Source organism: Mauremys reevesii, linkage group 3 (genome assembly GCF_016161935.1).
Source record: "Mauremys reevesii isolate NIE-2019 linkage group 3, ASM1616193v1, whole genome shotgun sequence".
In the NCBI taxonomy this organism is placed as follows: domain Eukaryota; kingdom Metazoa; phylum Chordata; order Testudines; family Geoemydidae; genus Mauremys; species Mauremys reevesii.
Genome location: NC_052625.1, coordinates 74,729,416 through 74,754,551, shown reverse-complemented (window position 1 = coordinate 74,754,551; position 25,136 = coordinate 74,729,416). Strand labels below are relative to the sequence as shown.

At 38.9% G+C, this 25,136-nt stretch overlaps 1 protein-coding gene across 3 annotated transcripts in view; it reads left to right on the top strand.

The window, feature by feature from the left end:
• The window catches only part of FMN2 (formin 2), a 244,166-nt gene that overhangs the window by 212,794 nt on the left and 6,236 nt on the right, over positions 1-25,136 (top strand). For 2 of the 3 annotated variants that reach the window (XM_039532225.1, XM_039532226.1), the window contains exon 17: positions 3,185-3,334. The exons of the other annotated variant lie outside the window; for it this stretch is intronic. In XM_039532225.1, the coding sequence (XP_039388159.1) occupies positions 3,185-3,334 (150 nt within the window). The remainder of the gene's footprint in view (positions 1-3,184; positions 3,335-25,136) is intronic. 3 annotated transcript variants of the gene reach the window in all.

Genomic DNA, 25,136 nt, shown 5'->3' with positions numbered 1-25,136 from the left:
GTTTAGTTGTTTATGTAGTCGAATATCTATAGAAAAATGCACAATAGCATAGGTGTAAAATAAGTAGCATGTAGCAATGTCTAGGATGTTTTTCTGAAATGTGCCTGGAAATGAAACAATTAAGTTTTTAGAGACTAGATTGGGGAAGGGAAGATTGGGGGAGGAGGGCAGCTAACCACCTTCCCTAATCTAACTTCCTTATTTATTTTCTCAGAAACCACCACCTTCACAGATTTAGCAGATTTAAAGATATTTAAATGTTCTTTGGGGCCAGTGTGGGGAATATGGAAACCTATTTAAAATCCTTTTAACAGATATTTGCCCTTTGCCCTGTCTGGATAAGGCAGCAGTGTGAACATCAATGCCTTATTTTTAATCAGGCTTGAAAAGTCATGCTGACTGGAACAAAGCCACTGACCTCCTGTACCTCTATTAATCCTTGAAAATAACCCTAACCCTCTCCTCTCCCACCTTCTCTGACACACAGATTTTGTATTGTTTTGAAACATGACTTACTAGTATGGGGGACTTGGGCACCTTTCATCTGATGAACTCATAGTGCTTTATGAACATTAAGCAAGTTTCACAACATCTCTTTGGAGTAGTAAGTATACCCATTTCACAGATAGGTTGGGTGAGGCACAGGGAGCTTATGTGACTTATGTCTCAATTACAAACACAGTTGGAAATAGAACCCAGGGGTCTTGAGTCCCAATCCCGTACTCTGACCACCATACACATGCTGCACATGTAGCTATAAGCACTACTGGAATGTGTTTTGCTTCAAGGTTTGTTAAAGAACCAACAAAGCACTTGGATGAGTTGCCCTGCTGAAATGCAATGCAGAAGGTATCTGTTGTGTAGCTCAGTAATGTGGTCTGAAATGGCAATATCCACTCCTAACCTCATGGATTTATTTGCGACTTTGTCTTGTAACCCTCTGGTTTGTGTGTATAACCAGAGGGTTACACAAGACACAGGCAGTTTAGATTTTGTCTAAATCCCTTTTTGTAATTGAGACATAAGCTCAATGACCCCTCCAGAGTCAGCTTTGAGGTCTCTCTATTTTAACATATGTAAACTGTAATCTTATGGATTTCAAAAATCTGATATTCACAGAGTATACTAACGTAAACAAGTTACTCCTTCCCAAATTTCTGGGGCTCTAGGGTCACTTCTCCCTTGCTTTGTCCTGATCTTTTGCTTTTCATATCTGAATCCTGCCACCTTCTCCTTCAAGATACAATAAGGAGAACATCAACATACCTCTGACTGAAAAAGTTGGAATGATTACCTTGGATTTGTTTCACCTGTGCTACCAGGATAACTAGCTAGATTCCTGAGGCTTCCTGCTTTTAGGCCCAACTGTGTTTCAGGTTGTCTCTTCTCCATTTGCACAGACAGGTGTTAGAAAGGTGGCACATTAACAAACAATCTGCCAAGCTTCTGGTCTTTCACATTTTAGAAGCAGCTTAATTTCCCCTTCCCTCAAATTGGTTGCCAGGGGAGGTGATCAATCTGGCTGGGGACTTGCATTTTGCTGTAACTGACTGGAAGAAGGAATGCCATTAGCCAGAGTTAAACATGGATATATGGCTGAATTGGCTATACTGGTGGTTCCCAGCAAGATTAGCAATGATCAGAGGAAAAGCCTCACTAACTCCCTTTGATCCCATGGATTGTTAATGAAAGCCTTCATGTCTTCTGTAAATGTTAGTACCATTTATCAAACTCAAACACGTATTTGTTGGAATTTCATTCTGGCCTGGCTCCCTGTTTGATGAGATAGTTTCATGTAGAGGGATTATAGCTCGTTACCTCAAATTTAAACATATTACTTGAGATGACTGTTTTTCATTCTCTTGTGATGTTCATCTTCTAGTCAGCTTGATGATGTTTTTTTGCAGATCAGTCCTTTTGCTACTAGGGTTCCCTTGTTTCATGCTATAATTGGGTCTGATATCTCTGTGTCATTTGTTGGAGCCTCTTTGCCTGGGTGTTTGTCAGAACAGAGCCTCTTCTTTTTTTCAGCTTCTGATTTTTCTGTGTTTTGCAAAACACAGAATGGTCTTTAAGTAGCTTATTCAAAAATGGCTACTGACTCAAAAGGTGCTTGAAGATTCCCATGCCATCCTGTAATGCCCATCAGTCTGCATATGCTTTTGATTAGCTGGCTGGCATGTGCACTAACAACTGAGCCAATTTGCTGTCCACAACATTTTTTTCACAAACTGGCCATTTTTTCATAGAAACAAGTGAAAATGTAAATTCTCATATTTTGATGTAATAATTGTATGAAGAATATTTTGAATTTTGAACATGTTAGCATTTTAATTACAAATAAAATTGGATGAGATTTCAATAAAATTATTATACAACCATTTCTAGAGATAACTTTATCCTTTTGAATTGAAATTCATAGGGTTTTTGTTTGTTTGTTTGTTTTCCCACTTGGGACCATTTTTTAAAATTTGGAACTAAGGGAGAGAAGCTCTAATTATGGGGGGGGTTACATTTCATTGAAATCACAGCCATTGTGCTAAATCTTGGTGTGTGTAGCCTTCTGTATCCTTCACGAGCAATTCTTGCTTGCACTTCAGCTCTACGTACGCTACTTTGTCATCTGTGCTAGCAGTATCTATGTTCAGAAATGGGTGTCAAACAGTTATGTCAGAATCATGATTGATAACTATTTTTTAGCATGACTGTTGCTACCGGTTTTACTGTCGTCTAGAGTAGAAAAGAATTCTTTTACCACCACCTTTCTATGGACTGTTCCACCTAGATTGTCTATTGTATTGTGTCATAGTGAAAGACTGTTTAGAACTGCTTTAGATTTCAGCTCTGTTTTGAAAATGGTTTCAAATACAATAAAAATGCAATGTGAGGAAAGGAGTTGAGGTCTGGCTTTGCTGGGCCCTGAAGACAGTACATTCTTTCTTGGCTTTAAAGTGGACAATGCTTTCGTTAAAAACCGTGTGTGTGATTAAATATCAAACCACAACCCTTGCTGAGGAAATATATTATAACAGAATATGTACAGGAAAACATCAGAGCTAGATAATCTATATATTTCACTCCTATTACCAATAGCGATTGTGTATTATGCCAGGTTTTGGATGCAGAAAGAAAATTTTATATCAATAGATAATAAAATACTTGGTGGTTTTGTTGTCTTTGACAGCTTTTTGGAAACTGCAGCCTATTTCTGTATGAAACCAAAAATGGGAGAGAAGGAAGTGTCACCTCATGCTTTCTTCAGTATTTGGCATGAATTCAGTTCTGACTTCAAAGATCTCTGGAAGAAGGAAAACAAACTTATTTTGCAAGAAAAGTAGGTGTCTTCATTTTTACAATGACTGTTAATATTCTTTCTAAAAGAGTATTATTAGGAGCAGTATCTCAGGGGAAAAAATCAACGTGGGCATAAAAATACATCTAATGTCTTTCAAATAGCTTCTGATACAAACTTTTAAGGAAATATTGTTTTTTTATAAATACGTCCTAACAGTCTTGAAGTCTACTAATGACTAAAAATTTCAGATTGCACTAAACTTTTTCTGTCTTTTTCCACATGACCATGAATTATGCATTAGAGCATGTAATTGATACCTCACTATTAATCCAGACAATGAAATGTTGTTCATTTAAGTCCTGAAAGTCATTGAGAGGTTTTTCCTTCATATGTTATAGTGAGTCATAGACAGGGCCCGGTATCCAGAGATGATATCCTAAAATATTTGACCTATTTTGGCAGGGGGAGACAAAAATCTAGCAAGGTCATCCCACAAAGAGAACCAAAACAAACAAAATACCCAAACTCTACTTTTTTGAGCTTTCTTGCACCATGATAGAAATAAGGCATGATCACTTTAAAAAAAGTGGCATAACTGCTTGTGTCTTGTGTAACCCTCTGGTTTGTGTGTATAACAGGTGCCCCTTTGTGCCGATCCACAGATGATGTAGGTCTGTTACAGCTCTCAGTTAGGAAATCTTGGCTCTTTAGCTCAAGCTAGTATGTTGGCTAAGATGGTGGCTGTCACATAAGCGGGAGCTTGTCCAGTCATTCTAACACCCACTTAGAAGTGGATTACATCTTACGTTAGAGGAGCTACGAAGTCTATTGTATGCTGTATATAGTTATCATTTTTGGTAACTCGGTGAACATAAGAATGTTGCTAAGATTTAATAAATGTCAAAATAAAATGAAATTTTACAGATGTAGGCCCCAAAACAGCAAATGTTTATAGACATGCATAACTTTATACATACAAGTAATCCCAATGATTTCCACGTGAAGTTAATGAAATTACTCACATTAGCAAAATTTGTCATGTAAGCTCATGTTTAGGCTGAGCATGCACAATTCCCACTGAAATTAGATTACTGAGTGGCTAATGTCAATGGAAACTGTAGGGATCGAGCACCTAGAAAATCAGGTAGCTAAGTCAAATTATTGATTTTTAAGTAAAGGGGAAAATATTTTAGAGTGAATGCCTTTTTCACAATTAAGAAAACAAAGACTGGATTCTGATTCTATTGCAAGTTTATGGAGCAAATATTAACACAGTGCAGGTATTTACTGGATGGAGGTGCACTTCATTGTACTGCCTGTCTGAAATGATTTCATATACTTAAATCTCTCTCTTTAGTATTTAACTTCAGCCCAAGTTCATTCTGTCTCCAGTTTCCCATGCTGGGATATAGTTGCCAAAAGTTTATCTTGTGTTTCCAAGTATTTTTTATAAAATTCTTTTTAAAAACATTTTTTCTTTTTCAGATTATTGGGTTATTTTCCTTAAAACGGTGAGAACTCTTCTCACTATACATATTGTTTCCTTTAGTATTAAAAAAAAAAACAACAAAAAATGGGGAAGATACATTTTGACTCTATGGAAATGGAAAATGTTGAAAACACTTTTTAGATTTTCTGCTAGTCATACAAATGTTTGTTTGCTTTGTTTCTCCACATATTTTGAGGTACAGGAGAAGTTGTAATGAAAACAGGACCATTAAGTGTTCACTTGCTTGGGTTTCTTATTACCCTACTCTAAATCATTATCCCTGATATTTGGCATCATATATAGTTGGTGTGGAGATTATGATGATCTGAAAAAAAAGAGCTCCATGACTTCCCAGGGTGGGGGGAATTAATCCAAGGCAGACAAACATCTAAGAAACAAAGACCCACTTTTATGAATTTTTTTCCATTATGATATGAGGAATGTGGAATACAGAAAATAGAACATCATGCTGAACTGACTCAAAGTTTTTTTTGTAATGTTCTGTCAGCATGGATTGAGAATTTTGGAGGTCCTGGCTTGCTCTTTCCATCCCCAGGGTATCAAGGTTAATCATAATTAATACTACTTAATTATAGTGATTTGCATCTAACTATATAACTGTTAACTAATCGCACCCCAGCAGGACCTGCTATAGAGACAACAGGCATAATCTTAGAGGAAAAGAAATAATTTACAGAGCTGGTCAGAAATGTGAGCTTTTTCTGTTGAAAAATATCATTTTCAGCAAAACATGAGAAACCTGAAATATTTCAACAGAAAATCAAAATATATAGATTCTGAAATGTCATTTGCAGTTCCTCATGAGAGTTGTAGGTCAGGTGTCTCATGCTTCCATTCGCCTCCATAAGGTGGACTTCCTAGTCAGATTACCATTGTCTCACATCTTGGTGAGAAGGGAGGTGATGCATCATGGCTTTTGCATGGCCATGATGCATCATGGGAGATTATAGAAGAGAGTGAGTGACCCAAATTACAACTCCTATGAGGCACCGCAGTGGCATTTCAGAATCTATCTATTTTTGATTTTGGCCAAATTTTTGATGAGCAATCAAATTTTCCATGGAAAGCACATACTTTTTGTGAAAACTCTAATTTTGCTGAAAACTAATATTTTTCCATCAAACAGTGTCAATGGAAATTTTCTAACTAGCCATAGTAAAAATATGTTCTCTGAGGTGCCTCCAGCCAAATGACAGAATGGTTTTCTTGACCTGTTGTTGTAGCCATGTCCAGCTCTTCTTCTTCAGGAATGTTGGGAATTGAAGGCCTCTTTGTACTGGAAGAGTAAAATGGAGAATAACCTGGGCAAGGCCTTAGAGTGGCTGAGAGTGTAACACTCCATAGTATTCCCTATTCTCTCTAAACTGCAGTAAGATTAAAATGTAGGGACATATCTACAGTTGGTGTAAACTGACATCAAGGCTGTTCGATTTGAGGATCTGGTCTTTTGTTTCCATAGCGTGTCCCCAGGACTCTACATCTCTATGGTTCCATGACTTAAATTATTACCAAATGAATACTTTCCTGAGAGTACATACTTTAGCTTTTAATTCAATGTGGAAACACTCTAAATCTGAAATACATTGATTTGCTTTGTGGTGATATCAGATGCCACTGATGTTATTTATACCTAAAAGATTGGTGCCTAGATTGCATGCTAGGTATCTCGTGCTAATATTTTAATGGTGACATCCTGCCCCCCTTGAAGTCAATGGCAAAACTTTAATTAACTTCAGTAGGGTCAGAATTTCATGCACTGTGTTTTGAAATCACAGTGGTTGCTTCTGTATATCTATGTTTGGTGAATCAAGTTATTTATTTTCTGTAACTAAAATCAAAGAGCAAGGTATTGTCTGTAAACATTTATGTGACAGGTCTGATAAGGTCCCCCCCTTTTTTTTTTCCTTGACTGTTGCAATATAATTCTGTTGTTGGGGAAATAATTGCCAGGCTGCTGCAAAAAGGAAAGCAGTTTGACGGTTATCATATTTGTAAGAATTGTACCCCGTTCTTCTGTTTGAGCCCCAAAAGATTTTCTTTGTTTAACAAGATTACACTGTGAGCAGCATTTCTGGCCTAGTTGTAAGGTTCTTGGTCTTCAGTAGGGAAAACAAGGGGGAGTGATAACTTCTTATAGTAGAAATTCCTCATCCAATCTCTGTAAATGTGAGTCAAATTGTTAATGCAATAACTTACCCAAAGACCTTTCATAAATGGGTTTTTTTCTAAGGTGCACCCTTATGCTACAGATGTGCCAAAAATGTGTGTGTTTAAAGAAAGCAGTCAGTAATTCTTTATGTTAAATACTTTCCAGTCTGGATTGCAGCTTGTATATTGGTTTGCCAGGCATTTATATGAAAAAGATAAACACAGCAGTGTCTAGTCTTGGTATTTCTCAGCTACCAGATGAGAAAAAACAAAGAAAAATGGCGCAAACTTAAGAACAAATTCATTTTTCTGAAGTTTTCAACTGCTTCTACTCAGTTGTGTCAGATGAAATAAAGCAGAAATGGAAAATACCAGTCACAGAGAAAATTCTACAAGACACTGCTGAATACAGTAGCAATAAAAAGAAAAATGCACCTGAAATTTACACTTAAAGCATATTTCTGTCATTAGTACTACTGGGATTTTCTTAATAGCACTGTGTTTGGTAGCACCACTTTAGTCAAGGGTAAGATGGGCATTCCATTCTAAATCACTCTGAGTTGTTTATAATATTCTCAGAAATGTTCCCTTTAGGCTGAAATTTCTTATGCTGGGTCTCAGCCTAAGAGTGATTTTTTTTTTAAAGTCTAAACAAGACCCATTTAGCCATTTTTTATTTACACACATCTTTTTTTTTTAAAAAGCATGTTTTGTACTTTAAAATACTTTTGTTCTGCATTTCATAACTAAAAATGGCTTTGTTTTGATATTCAACCTTGGCAGGTATAATCTTTTCAGAGATGAAAAAGTATCATAAGCTTGCAAACAATTGGCGCCAAATTCGGCGCTCGTTATGTCTGTGCAACTCCATGAACATTAGAATTTGGCTCGATTTTAAATTAACAAACTAACAAACTTGGAAGAAATAAAGTAAGATAATTCAACTATATTTTTGTAATGTGCCATTAATAGACCACATGTTACAGTCACATATTATGAGCTCTGAGCATGTGTCTATCAGTATATGTTACAGCCCAGACCTCATGGATCATGTGATGGGATTCTGAAAAGTGGGTGTAATAGAAGCAGGATAGGTCACTTAGGGTAGGATTAGAGCTGTGTTCAGGGATATAGCATGTTGTAGGTGAAGGTAGCACATCCACTATTTGGAATCCAAATGTCTGATCTTGGTCCTGGGCACACATTTGCTGTTCAGTGTTTGGGATTAAGACTCTCAGACATCTAGATGTGAAATGTTTTGTTTAAAGGCAGCTATTTTATCTAGAGCTGTGCAAATAACATAGTTTTCTGTTCATTAGCAGTGTTCAAAAATTGGGAAAAAAATCAAGTTGAACAGAAAATAATTTTTTCAGCAAATTGAAAAGCTTAAAAAAGTCATTTTGGGTCAAACGTTTTGTTAGACCCGAAGTGAAACACTTTATTACTACTACGAGCACTTTTTAATCTTTTTTATTTAAATTACATAAAAGTAAAGGATTTTTTCAAAAAAGTTGTTTCAAATAATTTTTTTTAAATATTTCCATTTGGAATTAATTTATTTTATTTTATTTGGGTGAAGCAATTTGGCAAAATCAACATGAATTTGCTAAATGTTTGTGTCACCAAATCTGCATTTTCACCAAAAAAATGTTTTGGTGAAAAAATTTCACCCAGCTTTAATCCTGTCCCCCTTGAGCATGTCAAGCTGTAAGTATTTAACTTTTTCCTTTTAAATAAATCTCATCAATCTCCTATTTTTTAAAAATTTCTCTGAATTCCTTCTAGTTCTCTAGATTGTCCTGGTAATGAGGTGTCCATCATGAAACACATTTTTTTTCAGACTTAGTTGCGCTTGAGCCTGATCAGAGAGAAAGGAACACTGGCTGCCTCCTCTACCATCCAAAGAAGGGAGACAGAGGGGCTAGGCAGGAACAACTGTGCCACCTAACTATAAACCTGGAACAGTCTGGAGGGGTAGGACAAGAACCTCCCCAAGAATTGAAGATTGACTGGGAGGAGGGAAATCTGTGGAAGCACGTTTAGAGTCTTATCTGCAGACTGAGGTGGGCAAATTCCTCAATCTCAGAGAACAATCCCCAGAGAGTGCAGACACACTTGTATGGCAGTCAAATACAAAGCGAGTAAACCCTTGTGGGGTATAGTTATATACAAAGTTAATTATTGGAATGTCTTCTATTGGTCTGGGTGGCAAAATCTGTCTTTCAAGACTAACAGAGCCAAACTCTTTTTTTTTTTTTAATTATGTATACTCTGGCTCGTGAAAGTAGCAAAGAGAGGAGAAGGCTTTCAGACCTTTATTTTAAGTTTAAAAAAATAAATAAAAGGAAGAGTCTGACATTTTAAAATGCCGGTATCACTGGAGCAGCATTAGAGCCTAATTAAAACCTGCTAGCCTTGCCACTAAACCTGGAGAGGCGTTGTTAATAATCCCACCTCTCTTTTTTGAGTGGCAGAGAAGGCACAGAAGCGCCTTTCTCTCTACCTCTGCTCAGAGTACTGCTGCAGTCTCTTCAAACAATCACTGATGCCCCAGATAGCCCCACCCCTTGCAAAATTGTAGGAGTCTATCTGAACGTGGGGAAGAGCTCCTGCTTGCACAGAAGAAGACAAAAGGAGAGGAACAATTGGGGACTCTTAAATGTGTGTGTGGGAAAACTGATTGTCTACTCACCCTGGCGCATATTTATGAAATGGGGTGTCAGCTAATAGAAATACACTTTGACTGACTCTCAGCTGTAGGTAGGAGGAGGTTATAAACTAGATCTACATCATTATTGTAAAGTTCTGACATTTTCCACCTCACACTAAGTATGATTACTTCATTTCACTGACTCCATCCAACCTTTTAACTCCCATGCTAAATCTTTGACATTTTAAAAATCTGTAACCCCCTAAATTTACTCCTCATTTGACTCTAAAAGTTGCCCATTCCCATAAGAATAGCAACTAAACTGGCACTTGGCGTTTCACCTTGTATATCTAGATGAAAGGGAGATTCCTGGCCAACATGTCTCCACAGCATATTGATCTCACTCTGCAGAAAGACTGGTCTGTCTCCCTACAGATTCCCCAGCAGGATGATTTAAAACTTGCCGTTGAGCAATTTAATGTCTGGCATTAGATATCTATGCATTGCAGAGTAAGACGTATACTGGTAACCTGCCACTATTGCTTGCAAAAAAGGGCATTAAATCTCCTAGCACGAGCTATGTCCTCCCAAAGTAATTTAAGGGATCTTTTGTTAACCCTTATAATAAGAGCCAGTAAATTAGACCTGAGAACGAGAGATCTGGGAACATGGAACTATTCACTTAGTAAGGAATGGGGAAGTGAGGGGAGAATCAGGGTGAAAAATTTCTATAGTAAGTCTTCAATGTGTCATTCTTGTGATAATGAAGATTAGTAGCATTGCCTAGCAATGCCACATTTCAAAATGAATGTAAAATTAGCTGATGTAGGATGTAAGGAAATGATGGTCATCTGTCCTGAAGGTAGCCTTGCTTCAGTCTTATTGAAAGTAATGGGAAATGGTGACCACTTTGACTAAGGACAAAATTCATGAATTTGCTGGTATAAGTCAGGAGGTGTAGAAACATTTTGTGTGTGTGTATGTGTATATATGTACATGTATGTGTATATGAGATACTTGTAATAAAATCACAAGAGTTGGCAATTCTGCTGCTTTTTCAGTACCCTATGAGTTGCTGTACATAGGCACAATTTGGTGACTTAAGGATGGGATTTCCTTTAATTTTAAAAGTGTTGCCCTTTTGAACTTTGGATGTGACAGTGTATTTGTGCAGATATGTTTCTCTATATATGGTTGGACACCATGGTTATTACACAATAGGCCTTTCTCTTGTTGCATAGCAGAGTAAGACAAAATCCCTAGACCACCAGGATCTTCGTTCCAAGTGATGCTGAGTGAAATTTGCAAGTTCTGTCCCACAGGAAATTCTAATGTTTCAACATTTGTCATCCTAAATCAGGAGAAAAAATGCAATATTAAAATATTTCATGGAGTGAAGTATTCAAAAAATGTAAATTAGGAAATGTTGAAATGAAACATTTCTACACTTTCAATCAAAATGAACATTTCAACATTCTGCAATCAAAATGTTTGATTTTGGTTTATATTAACTTGAAATGCTTCTAAGTTCAACATTAAACTGCATTTCCTATTGTGGTGCTTCGCCTCATGGGTGCTCTTATTTGAATACCTGATGCTTCCATTCTTCCCTATGGGCCAGACTTCCTGGTCGGATTACATCTCCCATGATGCACACAAAAAGGCACTTTCATGCCTTGATGTCCCACTCTGCTTGATTGTAGGGAAGTCCATTCTCCAATGTGAGAGATGTAGTCCTCCACAGAGCCCAGACAATAGGAGAGAACGGGGGCCCAAATTACAACTTTAATAAGGCTATGCACCATGATCCGGGAAAAATGTTTCACATCAGTTCTAAGCTGAACAGTTCAAAACTAAATATTCCTGTTTGGGTGGAACCTGTCCAAAATGAAAAATTTCATTTAGATTTTCCAGCCAGAAATTTTACAGAAACTGCATTTTTTGTCAGAGAATCATTCCAGCAGAAAATTTCTGATCAGCTCTAGTATCAAGTTTTGCAGAGTGCCAAGGACTTGTAGTACTGAAATGGATCCAAAGGCCATTCAATACTCAAGATTGAAACGGGAGTAATATTAGAAGCAAGAGGAAGACCAAGGACAGGGTAGGCCCATTACTCAATGGGCGCAGGGGGGAACAATAACAGAAAACATGGAAATGGCAGAGATGCTTAATGACTTCTTTGTTTCAGGAAAAAGAACAAGGAGTACTTGTGGCACCTTAGAGACTAATGAATTTATTTGAGCATAAGCATAAGCTTTTGTGGGCTAAAGATACATGCACTGGAAACTGTAGTAGGAAGATAGATATACACAAAGAGAACATGAAAAAATGGGTGTTGTCATACCAAGTCTAATGAGACTAATCAATTAAGGTGGGCTATTATCAGCAGGAGAAAAAAAAACTTTTGTAGTGATAATCAGGATGGCCCATTTCCAACAGTTGATAAGAAGGTGTGAGTAACAGTAGGGGGAAAATTAGCATGGGGAAATAGTTTTTAGTTTGTATAATGACTCATCCACTCCCAGTCTTTATTCAAGCCTAATTTAATGGTGTTCATTTTGCAAATTAATTCCAGTTCTGCAGTTTCTCATTGGAATCTGTTTTTGACTTTTTTTTGTTGAAAAATTGTGACTTTTAGGTCTGTACTTGAGTGACCAGGGCAGTTGAAGTGTTCTCCGACTGGTTTTTGAATGTTATAATTCTTGACGTCTGATTGGTGTCCACATATTCTTTTGCATAGAGACTGTCTGGTTTGGCCAATGTACATGGCAGAGGGGGCGTTGCTGGCACATGATGGCATATATCACATTGGTAGATGTGTGGGTGAATGAGCCTCTGATAGTGTGGCTGATGTGATTAGGTCCTATGATGGTGTCCCTTGAATATATATATGGACAGAGTTGGCCACGGGTTTTGTTGCAAGGATAGGTTCCTGTGTTTGTGTTTTATTGTGTGGTGTATGGTTGCTGGTGAGTATTTGCTTTAGGTTGAGGGGCTGTCTGTAAGCGAGGTCTGGCCTGTCTCCCAAGATCTCTGAGAGTGAGGGATCATCCTTCAGGATAGGTTGTAGATCCTTGATGATGTGCTGGAGAGGTTTTAGTTGAGGGCTGAAGGTGATGGCTAGTGGCATTCTGTTACTTTATTAGTTGGGCCTGTCCTGTAGTAGATGACTTCTGGGTACTCTTCTGGCTCTGTCAATCTGTACCTTCACTACAGCAGGTGGGTATTGTAGTTGTAAGAACGCTTGATAGAGATCTTGTAGGTGTTTGTCTCTGTCTGAGGGGTTGGAGCAAATGCGGTTGTATCTTAGAGCTTGGCTGTAGGCTGGATGAAAGCTGGAGGCATGTAGGTAAGTATAGCAGTCAGTAGGTTTCCAGTATAGGGTGGTGTTTATTTGACCATTGCTTATTAGCACTGTAGTGTCCAGGAAGTGGATTTCTTGTGTGGACTGGTCCAGGCTGAGGTTGATGGTGGGGTGGAAATTGTTGAAATCATGGTGGAATTCCTCAAGAGCTTCTTTTCCATGGGTCCAGATGATTATGTCATCAATGTAGTGCGAGTAGAGTAGGGGTATTAGGAGATGAGACCTGAGGAAGCGTGTTTTAAGTCAGCCATAAAAATGTTGGCCATGCGGGTACCCATTGCAGGGCCACTGACTTGAAGGTATACATTGTCCCCAAATGTGAAATAGTTGTGGGTGAGGACAAAGTTCAGACACCATTTTTGCCGTGACATTATCAGGGACACTGTTCCTGGTGGGTTGTAGTCCATCTTTGTGTGGAATATTGGTGTAGAGAGCTTCTACATCCATAGTGGCCAGGATTGTGTTTTCTGGAAGATCACCAATGGATTGTAGTTTCCTCAGGAAGTCAATGGTGTCTCAAAGATTGCTGGGAGTGTAGGGCCTCAGGAGAGAGTCTACATAGCCAGACAATCCTGCTGTCAGGGTGCCAATGCCTGAGATGATAGGGGCATCCAGTATTTCCAGGTTTATGGATCTTGGGTAGCAGATAGAATACCCCTGGTCAGGGTTCTAGGGGTGTGTCTGTGCAGATTTTTTCTTGTGCTTTTCAGGGAGTTTCTTGAGCAGATGGTGTAGTTTCTTTTGGTAACCCTCAGTGGGATCGGAGGGTAATGGCCTGTAGAATGTGGTGTTAAGAGAGCTGCCTAACAGTCTCTCATTCATATTCTTTGTTTCAGTCATCACTAAAAAGTTTAGCAGCAATTGAACCTCTAACATAATGAATACCTGTGAAAATGAGATAAAATTGCTTAGACAAGTCAGATGTCTTCAAGTCACCAGCCCTGATGAAATACACCCTAGAATACTCAAGGAGCTGACTGAGGAGATATCTGAGCCATTAGTGATTATCTTTGAAAAGTCATGGAAGATGGGAGAGATTCCAGAGGACTGGAAGAGGGCAAATATAGTGCCCATCTATAAAAAGGGAAATAAGGACACGCTAGGGAATTACACACCAGTCAGCTTAATTAAAACAGACACAAAATGCTTAATTAAGCAATCAATTTGCAGATACCTACAAGATAATAAGGTTATAAGTAACAGTCAGCATGGCTTTTTCGAGAACAAGTATTGTCAAACCAACCTAATAGCTTTCTTTGATACGGTAGCAAGTATTGTAGAGAGGGGGAAGCAGTAGATGTGGTATATCTTGACTTTAGTAAGGCTTTTGATACTGTCTCCCATGACCTTCTTATAAACACTATAAGGAAATACAACCTAGATGGAAGTACTATAAGGTAGGTGTATAACTGGTTGGAAATCTGTTCCCAGAGAGTAGTTATCAGTGGTTCACAGGCAAGCTGGAAGGACATCTCAAGTGGGGTCCCACAGGGATCCATTTTGGGTCACATTCTGTACAATATCTTTATCAGTGATTTAAGTAATGTCATAGAGAGTACACTTGTAAATTTTGCAGACGATACGAAGCTGGGAGGGGTTGCAAGTGCTTTGGAGGACAGGATTAAAATTCAAAATGATCTGGACAAACTGGAGGAATGGTCTGAAGTAAATAGGATGAAATTCAATAAGGACAAATTCAAAATACACCACTTAGGAAGGAACAATCAGTTGCGCATACACAAAATGGGAAATGATTGCCTAGGAAGGAGTACTGGGGATCATAGTGGCTCACAAGCTAAATATGAGTCAACATGTAACACTGTTGCAAGAAAAGCAAAGATAATTCTGGGCTATATTAGCAGGAGTGTTGTAAGCAAGGCCTGAGAAGTAATTCTTCTGCTCCACTCTGCGCTGATGCGGCTTCTACTGGAGTATTATGTCCAGTTCTGGGCACCGCATTTCAGGAAGAATGTGGACAAACTGGAGGAAAGTCCAGAAAAGAGCAACAAAATGATTAACGGTCTAGAAAACATGACCTGTGAGGAAAGATTGAACAAAATGGATTTGTTTAGTCTGGAGAAGAGAAGACTGAGGGGGGGGGGCATACGTTTTCAAGTACATAAAAGGCGGTTATAAGAAAGGGAGAAAAATTGTTCTCGTTAACTCCTGAGGATAGGACAAGAAGCAAGAGGCTTAAACAGCAGCAAGGGTGGTTTAGGTGGACATTAGGAAAAACTTCCTAACTGTCAGGGTAATTAAACACAGGAATAAGTCACCTAGGGAGGTTGTGGAATCTCCATCATTGGAGATTTTCAAGAGCAGGTTAGACAAATACCTGTCAGGGATGGTCTATATAATACTTAGTCCTGACATGAGTGCAGGGGACTGGACTAGAAGAACTTTCGAGGTCCCTTCTGGTTCTATGATTCCATGTTTCTATAATGTACAAGTCAAGGGAGTTATATGCCAGATTTCATCATCCAAAGATGTGGACTAATCTCTGAAAGTAAAATAAATAAAATGTAGATCTACAATACTCGCTAATCTCAATGAAATCTTCATCAACAAAACGCACCAGGCACCTTTTTCGTTGTATTGTCAAGATGTGTGTTGTTTAAGAAATGACATCTCCGGGCAGTACTGGGCATCAGTTGTTGACAAAGGAGGAAAATGTCCAGGGTTCTGCTACAGGTTAGCTTCTATTTTAAGTGGTCAGATTAAAACATTTTAATACATTTGTCCTTGATCCTCTGAGCCAAAGTATGATTAATCACAGTGCCTTTCGGCCAGCTATTGTCTGCTACACAGTCCTTAAAGGAGCAGTGCAAGAAGTTGGCTGTGATATCAAGATAGTCCAATGCATAACCTCTTTGTTGGTAGGCAGAGGTTAGGTTTCATCCGTCAATTTGATGGGACCAGGTACATTATAATGTGCTTCTTATCTATGTAAAAGTCTTTGCAGTCAGTTACTGAATCATGTCTGTTTCATCACTTCAACCCTGATAGCTTAGTGCAAGAGCTCTAAACTTTTGCTTGTGTTTTATAAACTACTTTTATTTTAACAATTCTGATTTCTAGCTGCGATTATCTCATGCAAGAAATATGACCTCCTGCTCTAAAAGAGTATTTAGTAAATAATTAAATAAACACATTTAAAAACAGGGTGAAATAATCACATTTAGCCCTTCTCTTCATAAACAGTTTCACAAGAAAGATTTTTATAACTCTCTTTCCTTATGTGGTACTCCAGAGATTGGAGAAATGTCTGGCACTGAATGGTTTGGCTGATTTTTAAAGAAATTGCTCATATGTCTTAGTATTATAAACATGTTACTTGCAAGACAGAGAGCAATCCTCACAGAACAGTTGAAAGCCTTTGTTTAGCACGTGACTTCCCTTTTTTCTTTTATTTAACTGATTAAAAATCCATTTAATTCAAACTATGGAATCTCTTTCCTCACTTAGTTTTTTACTCTGTCTCACAATGTATTTAATTTGTACAGACACAATGGTGTTGAGTTTCATGAAGTATCTTGTCGAAGAGTAATAATAATGTCTGCTCTTAGCTTGTTGTTGGAAGGTTTGTTGTGACCATTTCTACTACCTAAAGCATGCAACATTCCAAACTTGTCAGTATGTTTAAATTTGTCATGTACTAGTAGACTCTAGTGAAGTGTAAGGGTGTCTCCACCAAGCCCTACTCGGAGCCAGTCGGAAATGAATCTGTCTGCCACAGATACTTATTCAGACAAAATTATTAATGTTTTGTGGCAGGGAAGTGGCTCCCCTTCTCATTGGATTGAATGATGAGAGAAATTCTCTCAGTCTTGATAAGGCTGTGGTCAGGCTGGCGTTTGGTCTAGAAGGTAGATAAAATGATTCTGTCTTCAGGGCTGCAAGGACGTCTGGTTTCTTTTTCCTGTATCTGTGCCAAAGTGTATCTCCCTTATTCATCTTGCAAGCTGTCTTTAAACTTAATCATGGTGAACTTTTTGTATATGTTTGCCTGACAATAAATTGGGGGGAGTGGGAGGTGAAAGTGCTGGAGAAAAACAATTTTATTATGATGGAAACAAGAAACCGCTCCCTCTGTTTAGATTAACCCTTAGTAGACTATCCAAATTTTATTCAAAGGCAGGATTTGAGTGCCTCTCTTTTGCACTGCATAATAACTAGCTAAAAATGTAAGTTTTTCACATGCTCATGGATGTTGCATGTTTTTTACATTTACTGAGTGTTCCACTATAGCTGTAGCTGCATTGGAGGAAGTCCTTGCTGGAATAAAGCATTTTAGCTAAGTGAAGACATACATCTGTCTGAATGAGGTGGATTCAAATTATGGAAATTTTACTTAATATTTATAAAGCATCGTACAGGTCTGATCCTGAGATTGCACACTGCTGTGACTGGTCTCTGCAATTTATAGATTCATATATTCCAAGGCCAGAAGGCACCATTGTGCTCATCTAGTGGGACTCTCTGTGTAACGCAGGCCATAGAATTTCTGCAAAACAATCTCTGTTTTGACTAGAGCATCTCTTTTTAGAAAAACACCCAGTCTTGATTTATAAATTGCCAGTGATGGAGAATCCATCACAACCTTTGATAATGTGTCCCAATAGTTAATTACCCTCTTAACAATATATGCCTGATTTTTTTCAGTCTGAATTTCTCTAGCTTCAACTTCCAGCCTTTGAATCTTGCTATATCTGTCTCTGCTACATTTAAGAGTCCGTTGTCAAATATGTGTTCCTCATGTAGGTACTTATGGACTGTAATCAAGTCACCCCTTAACCTTCCCTTTGTTAAACTAAGTAGATTAAACTCCTTGAATCTGCCACTATAAGGCAGGTTTTTCTTTTACCATTCTTGGGCTCTTCTTTGAACCCTCTCCAATTGATCAACATCCAAGGATCACATTCATCCTTTTGGCCACAGCATTGCACTGGGAGTTCATGTTCATTTGGTTATCCATCACCACCTCTAAATCTTTCTCAGAGTCACTGTTTCCGAGGGTAGAGTCCCCCATTCTGTAAGTATGGCCTACATTCTCTGTTCATATATGTATACATTTACTTTTACCCCTATTAACATGGATAGTGTTTGCTTGCAGTTGCCAGCTTACCAAGCAATTCAGATCCCTCTGTATCCGTGATCTGTCCTCTTCATTATTTACCACTCCCCTATTTTTTGTGTCCTCTGAAAACTTTATCAGTGATGATTTTGTTTTCTTCCAGATCATCTTCAAATAGTATAGTGCCAAGGACTGATCTCTGTGGGAATCCCCCTAGAAACACACGATTCCCATTTACAATTAAATTTGGAGAACTATCCTGTTAGCCAGCTTTTAATCCATGTAATGTGTGCCATATTAATTTTGTAGTATTCTAGTTTTTAATTAAAATGTCAGACTTCTGTAAGACATTTGACTTGATGCTGCATAAGTATAATATATCAATACTATTACCTTTATCATCTCATGGAAAAAGATATCAAGTGAGTTTAACAGGATTTTCCTTAAATCCATGTTGATTGGCATTAATTATATTACGCTCCTTTGTCCTGTATCAACCTCTCCATTATCTTGTCCAGGATCAATGTCAGGTTGACAGGCTTATAATTACCTGGGTCATCTCATTTACCCTTTTACAGTACTGGAACAACATTAGCTTTAAATTGGACAACCCACAGCAGTGAGTACTAACCCTGGTAGTAAGTGTTTGTAAGATTAGGTCTTGATTTTAAAAAACACAAGAAATGACAACAGGTGAAGAAGGGAGGGGCAAAAACTATAAAAGAGAATGTGACTGATATTGTGTTATGTATGAAACTTGTATAGTCTTGTGTTTTAATCGAGGCAATACGGTGGGGCAGAAAAGGAGTAGCTAGCAATGGAATGGAAGTGAAAATTTGCTGAAAGGAGTGGATTTTGAGAAGGGCTTTAAAAATGGAAACTGAGGACTTTCAGGCCTGGATCCAGCAAAGCAGTTAAGCACATGCTTAATTTTAAGCATGTGAGTAGTCCTTATCATAGTTATTGGGTTAACTGCACCTCTGACCCCTCCTGGTCTGTCTGAACGCATCCTCTTCTCTGTTCTCAGGCCTTGCGCCATCACCTGTCTCAGGATACAGAGTAGCAGCCGTGTTAGTCTGTATCCGCAAAAAAAACAGGAGTACTTGTGGCACCTTAAAGACTAACAAATTTATTTTAGCATGAGCTTTCGTGAGCTGCAGCTCACTTCTTCGGATGCATAACATGTTCTCTGTATGTATAAATATCCCCTGTCTGTGTGTTCCATTCTATGCATCCGAAGAAGTGAGCTGCAGCTCACGAAAGCTCATGCTAAAATAAATTTGTTAGTCTTTAAGGTGCCACAAGTACTCCTGTTTTTTTTGTCTCAGGATGGAATCACACAAGATCTCAGCAGGTCTGACTTGGGGCAGGTCTACACTATCGTTTAAACTGATCTAACTTACATCACTCAGGGGTGTGAAAAGTGACACAAGTTTTGCACTGTCGGCAGGTGATGCTCTCCCACCAACAATGCTTACGCTTCTCGCTGAGGTAGAGTAATTATGCTGGTGAGAGAGCGCTCTCCCATCGGCATAGCGTGTCTTCACCAGACGCGCTACAGTGGCACCATTGCATTGGTGCAGCTCTGCTGTTGTAGTGCTGTAGTGTAGACTGGCCCTACGTTTCTTTACCCATAAGCAGCAATTACTGTGGTAATACAGCGACCAAACAGCCCCCTTAAAAGCAAGCATTATTTATTTAGAACCAAAGCATTTAGGAGAAAACAGATCTTAAAAACAATAAACCAGTCTATATGTGCACCCACCTTTGCCAGAGGCTTGCCATTCCATGGATCTAGGGATGAACCAACTTTTTTAGATTTCCTCTGCAGAGTGTCTCTCTGTCAGCCTGTCCCACTAGAAAGCTCCTGACAATTGACACCCTCCCCCTTTTCAGCAAAGGGCTTTTTAGAAGATCTGTGTCACATCAACCTGGATGTATGCCATTGTTCTGTAATTGTCCTCCCTTTTCTCCCCCACCCCAATGGGGTTTTCTTGTATAGAAATGTTGCTTTCCGGCTTGCTTTTCCCACAGTCCCCTATGAAGTTAGATAAATATATTCATACAGGAAATTGTAATAACTCACCATAGTTAAACAGTAACTTTATCTCTCTGACCAGGTTGCTTACAGTGTTCAAAAAATTATTACATCTGAGTAAAACTCATTAAATAGCACTTCCACCTGCATTGACACTGAAGTCAATAGCAGGCGAGTGAGAAAAAAGTCACAAAAATGTGAGTGAGCCAAAGGAGATTGTCACCAAGATAAGATGAGTGAGCAGCGCAAAAGGTGTGAGAGTAAAAGTAAGTAGAAACAATGCGATGTAGATGAAGTAAAATTGTGGTAAGCCTTGAAAATGACATAAAGGAGTCTGAACTTTATGCAGAATGAAGCAGGAATCCAGTGAAGAGAGCTGAGATAGGGTTGATATCGTCAGAGCAGTAAGTAAAAGTGTATGTTTTAGCAAAATGCATCCTACTTTATTATTGATATAAAAATATTAAGACTAGTTTCTTAGACTGTCTATTAAAGAATAGTAAAATGTGCATGAGTAAATGAGCTTGTGACCTTTAATTTTTATATACTGTACATTCAGCCACATCTTCTTCCAGGATTATGACATACAACTGACCTACTTTTTTCTGATTCACTTGAAACTGTGAATTTGTTCAGTGGTTTTGTGTTATAATAGCTAGAACATTTATCACAAAAATGGGGCCCAACCTCACAGTGCTTACTTAGGCAAAACATATTTAGGAATATAGCAGTTGGATCAGATCAGTGGTCCATCAAATCCAGTGACCTGCTTCCCAGTGGACAACACCAGATGCTTCGGGGGAAGGTGCAAGAAGCCCTGCAGTAGCCAGTTATGGAATAATTTGCCCCCAGGGAAAGTTTCCTCTTAACACCATTAGTAAGAGGTGAGTTTGTTCCTTGAGGCATGATGGCTTATATCCCTTCCAAGATTCTTGTTTGTTATTAGAATTGTGGACATTCCACGGTTCTCGGCCCTTCCCCTCTCCCCTCGATCTTTTTATTGATTTGGTATTTTCCCCTTTGTCGTCATTTCTTTTGTTTTATTCCTGTGTGGCTAATACTATAGTTTTGATGCTAGCACAGGTTGTTCTCTTTAATTTTGTTCATACTTTATAGCTATTTAAATATAATTTCTGTTTTAATTTTTTTGCAAGTATTGCTGATTGGTATGGTGATAGGAACTTTATACATTATAAGATATTCAACATATATTTCAATATATATTAAATCAGTCATACATATATAAGACTAATTTTTAGCATATTTCTTAATAGAGCAAATAGAAAATATATTAGCCAAGGTTGTTCTCACTTTTCTGCCTTATGCTTATCCACTTTTGAAAATTCCTTTCATATATATATATAGATGAAAACACAATGGAAATGCTAAATATAATCATTTGCATAATTCTAAATTAGTAATTTAAATAACTGACAAATCCTGTGCACATCACGGCACGTATTATAAAACATGGCAGTTGGCAAAGAAAAGGGGATTTAAAATGAGTTCATTCCTCTGTCCACTTTATCATAGTGAAAAAGTACAAACATACTGACTCCCAAGGAAGGGAGGAAACTGCTGATGACATTTCAAAGTCATGTCCAACTAATCTAAAGTATTAGTCTAGCTGGTGGCTGCTTGTCTGCCCTTTTGATTTCTGTAATTTTAAGTGGTAGAAATTTTCAAACCAGTATATTTTTAGAGCTTTTTGAAAGGAGAAATCAGTACATTTTAATTTTAAATTTAAACAAAATCCTGGATTAAGTCATATTTTCAGCCTTCAGAATATATGTTTGCACATTGCAACAATTAATAATAGTTTAGTTGCTTTTGGATTTAGCATTGAAGAAGCCTAATGACCACAGCTGTAGGCTAGAGATAAAAGGTAATGCTTTTACCAGACTTCTTGTATGTAATACTACAGTTTAACACTTACACGATGCTTTCCATTTTTTACATAGTCACAAATTAAGCCTCACACAGCACCCCAGTGATGCAGGTTAATTTTATCTTCATTTTACAGATGAAGAAGCTTAGTTTCTGATGCTAAAGATGCATGCATGTGGAGTTGTATTGACTTCATTGAGGCTTCCTGCAAGCACAAGAATCTGCCTGCATGCATCTCATCACAGGAGCAGGAGGCCAAGAGACAGACAGGTTAAAGTAGCCCAAAGCCACACAATGAGTAAGTGGTTTGTCTGTGAATAGAATTCAGTAGTTCCTGGCTCCCAGCTTTGGGCCCTGTCCACTAGACCACACTATTTTTCACTTACCACATTTATAGTGCCATAAATTACATATTCACAGGCTCAAGAGAAGTTCTTTTTTTAGTATTGGCCATGCATCCTACCAAAACCTGGCACATTGTCTTAGAACATAAGTCACACCGCACCATGTACCTTTTATAAAGAAGTCTAGAGTAGAAGCAGTTGAAGCTCTCTTAGTGTCTAATACTGGGTTGCACAGTCCTGAAGAATTAAAGACCTAATTTTCCAAACTGGAAGACAAGACCTATTAAGAGTCCAAGTTTAATTGCCAATTGGCTTGTACCATGTCTCTGCAAGAACTATCCTGCAAACACTCAAAGCTGCAGTTGGAGATTTCAACATATATAAACAGGCCCAGATTAAAGTTTTTTGGGACCCTGTACTCTGTGGATGTTGGGGGTCCTGCCTTCCTTAAAGTAGACCATGCAGGTGATATACAAGACAATCTGCTGTCTTAGGCGAAAAATCAGTATGCTGCTCTCCTCTTGCCCCCTAAAACAGAGGTTCTACACTGTGGGGGTGCAGCGGATTTTCATGGGGAGGGCATGATGAGCCTGCTGATGATTCAGTGGCTATGGTAGAAGTATGGGCTGAGGCAAGCGCCACTCATTCAGATCTGACCCAGACACGCCTCTGTCATGATGTTGGGAGGGGAAAATTTGAGCAGGGTGGCCAGGTTTTTCAACAGTGTCAAGTCCTATTGTCTCTCAAAACAAGCCACTCCTTAACAAACCAATATAAACACTGCAGTTCTCTTCAAAAGCTGTAGTAATACAAAACAGCAGCAGTGAACTTACTGATTTCCACCCCACCTAAGACTTGTTATGGTATGCAGAGAACGTGTGCTGCCTCCCCCCGCCCCCACCGTCGGAAACACTAACACTTTGCCAAACTAGACTGAGATCCATATGTCACGGCAGCTGTTGTCCAGCCCCTGCCCAAGTTAGAATGGAAGCAGCAGAGGTGGGAATACCGAGTCTGAGGGAAGGTGAGGACTTGCTGGCTAGATCACACCGGGGGGGTCCTCTGTATTTTTTAACCCAAAGGGAGAGCTGAAGGGGGAGAGCTGACAGGCTGGGGCTGTTTCCAGTGTAAATTATCCTCCTGAGAAGTGAGTTCCCTCTGTAGGAGAAACCAGAGGGATGAGAACCTCTGAGGATGCTGCCTCACAGTCCTCTCTGCCAGAGCAGCACATCCAGAGCAGGAGTGCTCTGTTTCAGCTGCTGCCAGCCCTGTGCGGTATAAACAGCCCCTGCACAAGGTTTCCTCAGCAAAGTGCTCCCTACCCCACAAAACCCCACACAAGCCTTTGAATACCCTTCCCATCCCACCCCACATATACCCAAACGACCCTCCATCAGCCTCCACTTCTCCTGACAGCCCCCATACACATCACACCAGCAGCCCTGACATTCATTCCACTGACCTCAGCCCCAGCATCCCCCATTCTCCCCAAATCCCCACTGACCTTCCAAGATCCCAATCTCAGCTCCAGCCCCTCACCCTGCAGACCCAACACTCCCCATTCACCTCAGAGCCCACCATCAACTTGCCCCCCAGCCCTTCACACACTACCCGCTTCCTGGCCACTCACCAGAGTGCCTCTCCAGGATCAGTTCCTCCTGATCCCAGCTGCCCAGCTCTGCTTGCTCCCAATTCCCACCCAGCACACTCGCAGCCCCGCACTGCTCAGGTTTGGCCAAGCTGCCTGTCAACTTCTGTAGCACTTCTTTCATATAGGACCACAAGCTGTAATTAGAGCTGGTTGAAATATAGAGACATTTTCACTAAAAGTTATGGTTATTTCATCCCTTTTCTGAATGAAATTCAAACTTTTAATTAAACTTTGTCAATTTTGGAATTTGAAATATGTTAACCAGCTCTAAGTTACAATATCTGGTTTAGAAATATTTTTATTAGAATGGAGGGGAAAATCAATGTTGGATAGATCAAAGCTTCCACTGACAAAGGTAGAATTTTAGCACCGTATTGATGACATACTTACAATATATGCGAGTGGTTTTTTGTTGTGTTTTTTTTGTTCTCATTGTAATGCCAAGAACAGTTAGTTTTCTCTTGGATCTGCCTGGGCATCTCTGACATCTACCAGAAAATATCCAAGTCAGCGACTTTGCATTGACTCGCAGTCCACAACAGAACTGCCATGTGTGGTCATAAATAAAACACGATGGCCAGTATGTCCCAGAAAAGGGTCACTTAACTTGGGATGGAGCATGGAACTAAAGCTTCCCTGATGTTACTGGACAGCAATTTCCAGATCAGAGTGAGTTGGTTTAGAGAAATATTGGGGGGTGTTTCATACCACCTGTTCTTTGCATTAGAGGTTGTTGAGAAGTCTTAGTATTTGCAGAATATAAATTATTTAGTATAACCCATGAATTTGTTGATGAGTTAGGAACACATACTAGGCCACATGGAGCTCTGCTGATTTACACCAGCCAAGAATCTGACCCACTTTCACTAAAGTGGGATATGACACTTATCTAGCAGCTATAATTGCATAAAATGATAGATACACTGTTATAATATATATTAATCGTAGTAATAGACCCTTTTTAAAGTCTCAAATGTGTCTAAAGAGACAAGGGGGGGAGGTAATATCTTTTATTGGAAAAACTGTCTAATAGATTAGGAAGTGACCACAGGAGATAGGTGACTTTTCTTCCTTCAAATGTGATCAAATTTACATAGAAGTCAATTAGAAAGGGTAAATCGGTCTTTGAAAGTGAACAAACAGAGTCCTGTGAACTTGATTGCCTTTTATACCAT